The 12,586-nt window shown below is 40.2% G+C and overlaps 1 protein-coding gene across 3 annotated transcripts in view; it reads left to right on the forward strand.

The window, feature by feature from the left end:
- KIF13A (kinesin family member 13A) overlaps positions 1-11,707 on the forward strand; it is a 104,247-nt gene extending 92,540 nt beyond the window's left edge. For 2 of the 3 annotated variants that reach the window (XM_030236033.2, XM_030236038.2), the window contains 6 exons: positions 22-99; positions 604-651; positions 1,115-1,226; positions 2,160-2,311; positions 8,306-9,404; positions 10,249-11,707. In XM_030236033.2, coding sequence (XP_030091893.2) covers positions 22-99; positions 604-651; positions 1,115-1,226; positions 2,160-2,311; positions 8,306-9,404; positions 10,249-10,535 — 1,776 coding nt within the window. In that variant the 3' untranslated portion in view covers positions 10,536-11,707. Of the gene's footprint in view, positions 1-21; positions 100-603; positions 652-1,114; positions 1,227-2,159; positions 2,312-2,877; positions 2,962-8,305; positions 9,405-10,248 lie in introns of all 3 variants that reach the window. The other variant, XM_030236023.2, reaches the window with a different exon arrangement.
- Positions 11,708-12,586: the final 879 nt, after the last annotated feature.

The raw sequence follows: 12,586 nt of genomic DNA on the forward strand, positions 1-12,586 counted from the left end.
TGTTTTGTTCTCTTTTCACAGGCAGTCACTGTCAAAGAGGCTCTCTCCACCAAAGCCAGGAACATCCGCAGGAGCATCAGCACTCCGAACGTGCACAACGTAAGGACCCTTCATCATTAGCACCGATGGGGCAGGGGCTGCTGTCTGTGTGCTGATGTAATGCTTGCACAAGGAGATATGGTAATGGTTGCTCTCTGCTGGGACTAACCAGCCTGTGGGGAAGTGGACATGAAGTGAAATCCCACCCCAAAATTGTCTGTCCTAGGAGATAACAAAGTTATCAGGAAAGAGGGGGAAGGTTAGTTGAAATTCTTCTCCTTTTACAAGGATATCCATTTGGGAAGTAGTTCAGGGTGACAACTACCCTGATTCAGATTACTTTTACCTCCAAACCTCTTTAACTGTTTTCATGGTGTAAGGGTAGTTTCCATTTTATGTGTTCTCTCACTCACTCATACAGCAGAAACGTAGATGTCTTTATCTGGTCTGAAAAGAGAAAGAAAACAGCTATTAGAACTAAATGATCATGGTATTTCCTCAAGGTATTCTATCTCACAAATGAAAGGCAGGCGTTTTGTCATTCTGTCTGTTGGTGTTCCTTAGGTGTCCTGTAGTCGACTGGATCTTTCTGCCTGTGATGAAGATGACAAGGTATGGAAACGTAGCAACAAACAGCTCACATTCCCAGATTTCCCACCCCCACCAGAAGCAAGATGTGTTTGAGAAATGGGGGAAAAAAGGAAAATATAAATAGTATTTTTCTTTAATAGTATTGAAAGCAGTTGATTTACATAAGATATCTTTGAAGTTTACATATAATTACATATAATTTTGCATTAAACCTTTTTGTCCTTCTTGGCCTTTCATATTAGAATTATAGAAACTGATATGTAAGAAACAGAGCAAAACTTTAACTACTTCTCTGACCAGCTAATTGCCTTCAAAACAATGCATTTCAGTGTGACAGGAAAATTGTCTGAAGTCAGTAATTGACACACCTTTGGTTTGTGGGGTTTGGTTGACTCTTAAAAAAACCACCTGAGTTTACCTGTTGATTTTTTTTTCCACCTTTGCCTGCATCATCATGCAGATTTATGTATTTTTATTTTTTTAGGGTTGGTCTGAAAGTCACCTTGATATATCTGACTGTTGTTCCAGTTATCAAGATGTATCATGCTATGGTACTTTACCCAGGGAGTCACCTCGCAAGAGCAAAGATGGCAGTGGTGAGATTTCATATATGTAATGACAATGCTGGTGGATTCTTATTTACTGCATTAAACTGAAAATTAAATTCCCAGTGCTCTTTTCCTTATAAATGTGTTATTCAGCTGCTACTTAAAGAACTAAATATAACCTGGAAATAGAGGACAAAGGGAGAAATCCATAAGACATCCCGGAAAGGGGGTAAAAGAGGTGGGCAGAATGTGCTAAATATAAATCCAAACTGTAGAAGAAAAAAAAAGAAAAAAAGCCACCCAAAACACCACACATAAACACACAAAAGAATAAAATGCAGTTGATGTTATTTTATGAATTTAAAGGTGAAGATGCTTTTTTTAAAGTGGGAAGTGTCCTTAGACATGTTCTTTACATGATGTGTGGATATTGTCTGTGCTTCCCTGTCAGTGTGTCACAAGTGCCTTGTTTCCTTCAGGTCACATTGAACAGGCAATGGAGGTAGAAATACTGCTGCAATAAAGTGGGACTGGGGGTTTATTCATTGCTTCCTTGCTTATAATTTCCTTTTTAATCATGCTGGCTGTTCTGGATGGCTGGCTTGGTTACAGGGCAGATTTAGTCTTGTGGGCAGAGGTCAGGTGAGACACAGGAAGTAAAGTGCATCTCAGTTCTCTTTTCAAGGACACTTCCCACTGGTTTTATGACCAAGATAAAAGGGAGAAATGTTGGAGCCTCAGAATGAAAGGGGCAGATACTGCTGTTCTGTGCTTTCCTTCTGTTTCCAGATTTCTCTGAGGATCTCACTGAGCTGTGCATTATTTCGTGCCTAGGCCAGTGGTTAAATACTTAAATACTGACATTTTTCTGTAGCCAGTTACTTTGTCAATTGCATGGCTTAACCTTCAGTTGTTTTGAAATATGATCTTGCAGTCAGGATTTGAAGAACTGAAATACACTTTTTTTGCTTTTTTACCTAGGTGTTGTAGCAGAGAATTCTCATGCTTTAATGGCCAGCCCTTTTAAAGCATTTTCTCCCCAGCCACCAAAGTTTTTCAAGCCCTTAATGACAGTGAAAGAGGAACATAAAAGGAAGACCCCACTTGAAAGCCGACCTCTACTTAGTCAAGAGGTAATCTTTGAAAAGGACCTGCTTTTTTATAGGAGATGGAGTGATTTTGTGTACTTGGCAAATCATTTGCATCTGTTGCAACAGAATTTTATGATTTTCTGGTAAAAGTATTCAGGTCACTTTTTATATCTGGTGGAGTTTTGCTTTTTGGAGTTTTGTTTTTTATCTGAATACAGGATTTGTAGATTTTGGGTTTTTTTTTACTTCTTGGTATGTATTCTTCATTACAGGATACTTCTATTTTAAAGTAGCAGTAACTAATTTACTACCTTTACACCTTTTTTTTTTTATTCTTCAGTGAGATGGTGTGTTTTTTTAAATAGATGAAATATAGTTCTGTGAAACTATTCTGGGATGGTTATAATTCTGGCCTTTATTCCTCACTCTCAAACTCTGGGAGGAATGCATGAGTTCCCCTACCCATTAACTTGAATTTTGATGTCTGTATGGCCAGCATGGGTGTTTCACCTTCATCACATCTTCACACCTTTCTGACTTGGCACCCATTTAGCACCGTGGTCAGAGCTGTGGTTTGTGTGATGTGTTGTGTGTCTCAACCTTTGCAGAGCATGCCTCCATCTCAGGTGCACTGTGGTGGCTGTGCTGTGCCTGCAGGAAGCAGGGCCAGCAGCATGGCTAAGGAGAAGATTGTAAGTTTTGTACCAGTTTTTGTCTTGAGGCCTGGTGGTGGGCTTGAGGCACTCATGCTACTGCAGCAGGAAAAAGTAGCTGTGAGGTGGAAATAACCACTTGTGACTGACTGTGGGTTATGGTTGTAACAGTTGCTTGCCTGGCTTGCAAATGCATTCTGTCATTGGAGCTAACACTGCTGGGGTTTGGTGCTCTGTTTGTTTTGTTTTGGCTTTTAATGTTTATATGTCATATGTCTTGTGGGGTGGGGGGAGAGGGGAGGCTGTAGTATTTACAGGGCACAAATGATCAAATAAAGGATGGGTTAGTGAGCCGTGCTGTTGTCACTCTAATATACCTTGTATGTTACCTAGATTTTGTGACTATACCCCAGAGTAAATGGAATGATCCCATTTGGTGTAAGTAACCGTGCATTTAGGTGTGGGTACACTATAAAAGCTTATAATTGCCTGATATGGAAGTAATATGACTAAAATCAGATTGCCGCTCTTAATTAACCTGCAGCCTGTCTTCATCTTAATTCAGGTGGAAATTGAGGTGGAGGGCTTTTGTTTTGATCTTCACTTGCTAAATCCTTTTCTCACTGCTGCTTCAACAAAAGGTGTATCATCATTTGTGCTGTATGATGGTTTTGGTTTGGGGGCTGTGGAAAATGGCTGCAAATACTTGCTTTAATCAGAGCTTTAGATTTAAAATTCAGAACCTTCAAATTATTTCCTGTAAGTCCTATGGGACACTTTTCTGCAAAATTCTAGTGATGGGTTCTTCTATTCAACAGTTATCTTCATTCCTACCATATAGCCAAGCCATTAAAAAACCTGTTCTGGATTTCTAATGCTGTTTTTAATGGTCAGTTGTTAGACCAAAGTATCCTGAGTGTTCTGGTGTATATATTTGAAGCTTGGCTGCTGGGTTTGGGTGGCAGCTGCTTTATTCTTGATCATGTTAATTTTCCATAAGGTAGCTGACGTGGTGACTCTCACTGAGTCACTGATACAAATAGCATGAAGGTATTTGGAAGAAAAAAATCTCCTAGTGGGTTGAAAAAACATCCCTTGGAAAATAAATTGTTACAAAACTTTCCATAGCAACCTGAGGGCAGTTCTAATCCCTTGAGCGAAAATAAAGTCCCACCTCATGCATGCCCTGAATTAACCTAGGCCCTTGCCTGTGCTGCTTTCCACAGAAACACAGAAGCTTTCAGAGCTAGGAAAGGGCAACGTCCTGCCACCAGGCTTTTCCAGCTAGAAGGGAGCTAATTCACTGAACACTGTAAACCTGCTGTAGCCAACAGGACCATAGAAAGAGGTGTTCTTTCAGTTCTCAGCTGCTTGACTCGTAGTGACTACTCCCTTGTATCAACACAGCTTTTTGTTTGGTTGCATAGGAAGTCAGATCAAGGGAACTGGTCCACTCAGCTGATGGCTTGACTACCATGGAGTTTTTCATTTGGATCTAGTCCTCTGTCTGATGACTTTTTAGACCCTTGAGGGTCCTGGGGAGACAGGCAAGAAGGAGCAGCTGCTAGTGGGGAGGAGGTTGACAAAGCTACTTTGTATAGCCCAGACAGCCCTGGTTGTTGTGTTTAGCCAAGTGATGCTTCTGGGGGTTTTATTGCTTTAGGAAAGAAGCCTTTGTAGGATGTAGACTTCCCAGGCTACCCCATTTTTCAGAGCTGCAGTGAGTCCTATATTTTAACTAGGCTGAAGTATTTCAATATTCAAAACACATCTGCCAAAGGAAGGGGAAAAAAAAAAAAGCAGTTAGCAAAAAATGTTTTTAATTCAGTTGGCCTGAAATAGAGCATTCAACCTGAAATTTCAGAGAGTACTTACATATGCTTGATATTGCAGCTGTATCAAAACAGCATGATATAGGGGCATGTTCTGTATAATATAGGAATACAGTGACCTATGTTAAGGTCAGATAAATGTTTTCATATGAAGTGTATTTAAGTACTGCCAGTAATTAACATGTTTAAGAGAGAGTTTGCTAAGAGGAAGACCTTCTAGCAGGCAATAAAAACTGAGGCACCTGTGGTGCAACCACTAGATAAGTATTACTGATTTTTAAATTAGTAAAATGGGAACTAACTTGTTGAGGTTACTTGAGAGGTGTAATTTAGGGATTTGAAAATGCAGATGCAAAGCAGGTGTGGGGAAGCTGCTCTCTGCTCTTGCTTATTTTGCTTCTTTACTGCTAGAACTTGTCTCAGTATTTGCTGTTGTTGTCTTTTTGTTACCAGGTCTTAAATCTGCTTTTCATTATAGTCATTCTGTTACATCCCAGGGAAGTTGCTGAAATTTCTTGACCAGTTTTTCAAAGATTTTATCTTTATTTATACCAATAGCCTGAGCTGTACAAGGCACCTTCTTTCTTTTTTTCCCCATCTCACATCCACAGAAATTTGAAAAACTCTGAAATTGCTTTGTTTCTGCAATTTCCCCATCAGGAAACTTAAGATGAGCTCTGAAAGGAAATATGTCTTGTCACACCAGGGGCGTCTTTTTTTTTTTTTGTCACAAGGTGGTGTCTCCTCACCTATTCACAGTGTTCTTCACAGCCCATGTTCTAGTAAGAAGGCTGGTTCTCTGTAGCTTAGCTGTTGTACTTACGATGACAGATAACACTGAAATGGCACATGACTGACATTGTGGTTACTTGTTTGGCCTTTCCTAATCACTCACCAATGTCTGTATGTCTGTAGAGCCATTTCTCAGTTACAGCCTCTTATCCAGACTGATTCTGAACAGGGACACCACCAAGGTGGGGTTTTTTTCAGTCAAATGAGGAATCTTGCAAGTTTCAAAGGAGGCACAAAGAACTCTTATAAAAATACATTTTGGTCTTAAGGGGACATTTAGCTAGTATTGACTAGAAATACTTTCTTAATTAAATGTTTATTAGTTTGGAGTTCATATATAATCTTCAACTTTATAAAGTATATTTGATAAACTCTTAGTTTTTGATGTTTCAAAAAAAAGAAAACCCAAGCTATAAGGTTCAGCATAGAAAAAAACTTAGTTTTGCACAAATAAAATTGGTAAAAGGGAAGAAGTAAGCAGAATGATTGAGAAAACATCCCTTAGAGATGAGCAGCTGGTATCCTGCAATATGCAAAAAAGATGCTTTGCATAAGGCTTTAGTGCTTGGAAGGATATTCTCAGTCTCAATAAAGCAGGTATTAATTTTTTTTCTTTACTTCTAAAGGAACTGTGAATTTCAGATGTAAGTAGCAAGATTTTCAACAGTATAAATAATACTCAGTAGTCTTACATGACATTTTATAACACTATTGCTCCTCTTCAGAGAAATAAATAATTGTAAATGAAAGCTTTTGTCCAAATTCTGTATGAGAAATACTCTGAAAGAGTGCCATGAAAATTAGAAAGCAAAGGATACCAGGCCTTTACTTGAGCAAATATTAATAATCTGAAATGTGGTTGGATTTGTCAGATAGACAAGTAGAGACATCCTGTTGAGATACTGATAGCTGTGCCAACAAAAAATTAATACTATTAAAAATCTTGAGTCATTTTAAGAGGCCATTCTGCATGGGTAATACTGAATTATATTTGCTATGAGTTTGAACATGGTAAGAATGGACATGAGACCCTGTTACAGATAAGGGCTGTCTGACAAATGGGGAGAGCCTGGACTATCTGGAGCTGTTCAGCCTTAAGGAGACCAGTCCTTAAGGGGCATCTTATCAATACAAAAACACCTGATGAGCCAAGGCAGACTCTTCTCAGTAGTGTCCAGTGACAGGACATGAGGCAAATCAAAACACATGAGATTCCATCTGACCACAAGATGGAACAAGAAAACACTTTGTCTACTGTGAGGGGGGTCAAACACTGGAATGAGTTGTGCAGGAAAGTTGTAGAGATCTCAAAACCCACCCAATTCGACACTGTCTTGGACAACCTGCACTGGCTGACCAAGCTTGAGCAGAGGGAGATTGGGCTAAATGACCTCAAGAGGTGCCTTCCAATCCAAACAATTCTGTGATTATTCTGACATGGGCAAACAGCAAATCTGTTTTCTGTCTGGGCATTGGAAGTTTTGTTATACAAAGTTTTGTTATACAAAGTTATTTGAGCAGTCTTGGCTACTTTGAAGTGAGGAGACATTTTCAAGAGGATGTTTAAACTGATGTGTTGATACTCTGTGGTCATCTGGTTAACTGTTCTGCTTTTCCTTTTACATTGGTGAATCACAGTAGGTGTCTGAAAGCATCCAGGGACTTCAGGTATCACACAGGATCTGCTTTGATCAGAATTTGAAATCTGTGATGCAGATAAAGGAACTGAGAAACAATGGGTGCTACAGTTTATTTAAAGGACTTCAGCAGTTTTCATTTTTCCTAAATTACAATTACTTCCAGTAGAAATTTCCTGTAAACTAACCATTTTTACTATATATGTATGTGTATACATATACCTATGGTTATACCTGCATATATATGTGTAAATGAAGACATATATGTATATAATGAAGGAAGTACTTAAAAAGGATCCATGTAGAGTCCTGCCTGCAGTATTTTTTTTTTTTTGGAGCAGCCCTACCATGTTGCCAGAGTCTTTCTCAGATTCATCTTTACAGACTGAAGTCCTCAGCTTCAGATGGACTCTTTGAAAGCCACATATGTGGTCTGGTCATGGTGCATCCCCACACATCACCAAGGGGAAATTCAGGGAGGCACCTCCAATTCTGCTAGGGTGATTAGTGTCACTTATTTCCCTCCAAACATGTACATGTCTGTATACAAATGCTTCCTTGAAGATTTGCTGTAATATTTGATCTTTTTGCTTGTTTATTCAAACATCCTGAACATATTCAGATGTGATATCCAGGGGCAAGCAAAATTATTTAGCCTCGCTGATATCAGCATAATGGAAAATCCCCCTGTACAAAGTTTTTAGTAATCCCAAAGTTTTCCATAACTTGTATTGCAGCAGGGACTCTTTAAGGCCTTTACCATTCATATTTATGTTTATCTTCTTAGCTAATGAATTAACTCTATAAAATACCTTCAGTAGATTTAATTAGTCTAAATAATGGGGGAAAAAAGTTTGTGTGTGAAAATATGTAACTTTCCTTGTATTGGTTTATATTTTCTGAACTATTTAGAATTTATTTTCTAAAAATTGAATAGCTCAGTGTAGATAGGATACGTTCCCAGCCGCTCTTTTCAGTGGTGTCTTCCATTCTTCAGAATAAAGACTATTAAAGGTGCATATTTCTCCATGCTCAGAAAGGAAAAAAATCAAGGAGGGTTAGTTTATTTTGGAAACCTCACTGTCACAGGTTCCTAATCCTAATTCCTCTTCTCATTTGCAGGACTCTGAAGAGGAAGACAATGAGTTGGAGGCCATTAATAAGAAACTGATAAGTCCACAAAGTTTTCAAAATTTCCGGCCTTATGTACCAGAGGAGTTTGCTGACTTCAGTATTTACAATGCTAGCCTGGAGAACAGGGAGTGGTTTTCCTCTAAATCAGACTTCATGAGCTCACGTGTTCTTGAGAAAGAGGTGTCCCGCAGCCCCACCACTAGCAGTATCACTAGTGGCTACTTTTCCCACAGTGCCTCTAATGCCACCCTGTCTGACATGCTTGTTCCCTGTAGTGATAGCACAGACCAGCTAGCCAGTCACTCCAAGGAGCAGGACTCTACTGATCCCTTGGGATCATCCCTTGCACATGATTTAAGATCTTCCTTAAACAAGCAATGTCGAGAGTCAGAAAAGGAGTTAGCGAGAGAGAAGTTACCCGTGGTACCACTGAAAGAAAACAGTGCCTTAACCAAGCAAGTACCACTGTCATTCAGTGCCACTGACAGAGACTCTCAGCAGTTACCCAGAGCTGGGTCCCTCTCAGCTCTAAGTTCCTTGGATGGGAAAAACACCATCAAATTTTCAGCACACGAGGTGACAGTTGAGCACACGACGGACATTCTGGAAGATCACTCCTTTACTGAGTTCATGGGCGTTGAGGATGGCAACGACTTTGACCATTCAACAGCTCCACAGTCGTGTTCCCTTCTGTCCTCTAACGGAGCGAGTGCCTCGGAGTCACCCCGAGGCCCTGGCAAGGGGCAGAGCCCATGCACGGGCCAGCAGAGCTCTGCAGCAGCAGCAGGTGACAGCTGGCTTGCAGATGCTGAGGAAAGCCCTTTTTGTTCTGGACTGGTGAAAGACACTTCAGAGCCTGAGACTTATCCGGACACTTCCACGGACAATTTTATTACGAAGGACCACTTGGATGGTTCTGACTGTGAAGAAGGTGCTTCTGCAGATCCAGCCCACGTCTTGCCGAGCTGGGTGGCCGTGGGCGAGCAAGTCTGTGTTGGAAGTAATAAAATGGGCACAGTGAGATACGTTGGAACGGTGGATTTTTCAGCTGGAATCTGGGTTGGAGTTGAACTCAATGTTCAGCTGGGTAAGACTAAATGTGTTCTGGGTTATCTATGCAGCTAGTGTGACCAATTTTTAAAGTCACAGTACAATCATTCCGTCCAATTCAGTCCTGGAAAGTACCTCCAGTTTCATGAAGCTTGGTATCTGATACACCCAATTATCAGCTTTCTGGTTATAGGGATGCTCTAATCCACTTTTAACTGTCTGAAAGCCCTGCTTTTGCATATTGTGGTAATTCCCCGTCGGTACCCTTCTGTTTTCACAGGTCAGAGAAACAAGCAAAACCTTAAGTTGGCACATTATTTTTAAATCAGTGTGTACACATTCATGAACAATATTACTTGTCAGATAGGTTTGCTGTGACTTTTAGAGATTTATTGTTGTTTTCCACTGGGGAAAGATGAATTCCAGAGCACAGGTTTTCTGTAACTTCAGAGGGCTCAGAAAAAATCAGGGCTTTGCAAGTGTTAAGAAACTTCTATAGAAATGCTGCAGGTCATTTAAAAAGATGTTTTTAGTAGCTTAATAGGTAACATCACTTATGCCAGAAGTTTGTCTCCAGCTAAATTTTAAGCTTTGCAAGCAATTGGTTTTGAGCACAGTTTATTTTGCAAAATGAACACATTCTTTTTAATCTGTTAGTTAAAAAAACAACATTTTAGAAAATCATCTTTTTGGTCACATTTTAAGCCCTCCTTTCCAAGTTTCGTTCTCCCTAGTGTATGGCAAGCAACTGGCTCTGTCACTCAGCAGGAACAGTCTTGACTATTTGACAGATAACCAAAGCTATTCACACTTCAGCGCCTCAATTGTATGTGCTAATGGCAGCACCAGCATTTAATCTTGTGCGTTTCTTTCCGTTGAAGGGAAGCACGATGGAATTGTGAAAGGCAGAGAGTACTTCCACTGCAAACCACGGCACGGTGTTTTCGTTCGTCCCGGGCGCCTCAGCAAAGCACCAGCTCCCACAAGGAAATGGAGTAGCACTTCCCGGTCTCAGGCATCTTCCACTTCAGAGAAACGGAAGAGTTCTGTGCTTCAAGGCTCATCAGCCACTCCCAAGACAGGAGGAGACGTCCTCTGCCATTCAGGAGATGCAGCGGCTTCTGCTTTTTCTAGGAAACAGGAAAACAGGAAATCTTGGATTAACTAAACCGCAGTATTTTTGCACTTACTACACAAATCACTGTGTAGAAAACTCTACGGATTTTTGAAGCTATTGTACATTTTAACCTGTCCATATGGAATGTGTATTCTTTAGAGTCCTTGACTTAATGCTCTAATTTTTTATAAATAATATATATATTATATATATATGAATGTGTATCTATAGTTTGTCTGCCAGTGGGCAGATACGGCTGCACACTAAAACACAGTTAAAGCTGATTGTAGATAACTGAGGTACTGGACTATTTGTTACGCAACAACTTGGGAGATATATTTTAAACAACAAAAGATATTTTATTGAGGAAAAACCAGGATGTGAATCCATATTCTTTAAAAAAAACCCAACCGCTGTTCTTAATTACCAAAGAACTTGTTTTAGACTGACATATTTGCTGTTTATATCTTTCTATTGTAAATGTTCTAACTGGTAACTTGGTGCCATGTTCCTTTCAGTCACTGGGCACCGTGCAGCCTTCCATGTTTAAGCACACTGAAATATCCAACTGCTTCATATGTTTTGTCTTCCTTGAGGCCTGCCACTGTGCTGACTTGGCATGGGAATGACTGACGATGCCTGAAGCTATGAGTCTGGCATTTCACATGCTAGCAAAAGCCAGCCGGGCAGTTTGACTGCAGCAACAGTATTACTGCAAGGGTGTGAGAGGACAACATTCTGGGTTTTTTAGGGGGTTTTGGGTTTTTTGGGTGCGGGGTGGGGAGAAATGGGAAATAAAGAAGCAGTAAATGGATCATGACTGCAAACTTTGCACTTGTTACTTGCTGGTTTATTATCAAGATGAAATAGAACCTGCTAAAGTAATTTTAATCTGTAAAGTTTATTTTAATAATGGGAATGATGGAGGGATTTATGTCTGGTGCTCATGAATTCCTAAGCAGGTTGTTCCACATGTAGATACTGTAGATGCCTGTACAAGCGTTCCTGATATTTGTAAAGCAACATGGTAAAAAATGAGTGAAATGAATGGTCTGCTGTATCTTTTCTTTGTTCCTTAGCAAGTGAATGATTGAGATACCTGGGACCTTACTGAAAAGCTGCTGTTCTTTCTTTGATTGTTGTGTACAGTAAGCGGACTCTCGTATTTTACTATTTACTGTAAAGAACTGTAATTTATATACTGCCATACTGTATTTAATTGGTGCAGACCTGTTGTGTGTTAGAATACAGACTGTTTACTTGGGATTTAAAAAAAAAATGTTTTCCTTGTGTTTGGTGCAATTAGGCTTTATGTTCAAAGAAGGAGCTGTTTCTAGCTGGTGCTGCTCAGATGCAAAGGACTTGGTAAAAATGCTGAAGGATAGTGTGGTTGGAGTGCACTACTACATGGTATGAACCCATCTTACCACTGAGCCTCAGAGGAGAATAGCAGCCCCTGTGGATACACATTCTTCACCTTCTGCTTTCTCCATCCCTCTCAGGAGGGGGAGCAAAGCCAGGAAGCTCCTGCCAGAGAGCAGAATCCTGTGGGTCAAGGGGAGATGGGACAAATTCCTGGAAGACAGACAAGAGAAGATCATTGCTAAATATATAAAGGCCTCAGCTGCTGGCAGCTGGGAAGGCAATGTGCTGAAGGAGGCAGTGAAAGTGCAGTGCACTTGCCCTTGCCATGGCTTTTGTCCCTTCTAAGACAGGATTCTTAAGTGTCAATTGATTTTGAAATGCTTACCTTTGCAGAACAGTTCATGCTTCTGGTGTCCACAGTGAGTTGCTCTCACTGCATTAATGACACTGCTGCTGGAGGAAACTACTGTAATAGAAAAAGATTTTATGCAGAATTATTTTATTTCACACAGATGATTGTGGAACCCTGCCAGGTATCAATGCCAAACACCCCGGTGTCTGGAAGTTAAGTTTAGATGTCACTTTAAGCTTTTTAAAAACATTTTAGGAAGTTTGCTTACACAGCGGCATTAACATATTTGTCCAGGACCAGTACAAACAATTTTGGAAATAAATGTGGCCATTTTCTTATGGCACACATTCACTAGTTACACCAGGTTAGCATCAGCCAGCATCAG

Source organism: Serinus canaria, chromosome 2 (assembly GCF_022539315.1).
Source record: "Serinus canaria isolate serCan28SL12 chromosome 2, serCan2020, whole genome shotgun sequence".
Taxonomy (NCBI): domain Eukaryota; kingdom Metazoa; phylum Chordata; class Aves; order Passeriformes; family Fringillidae; genus Serinus; species Serinus canaria.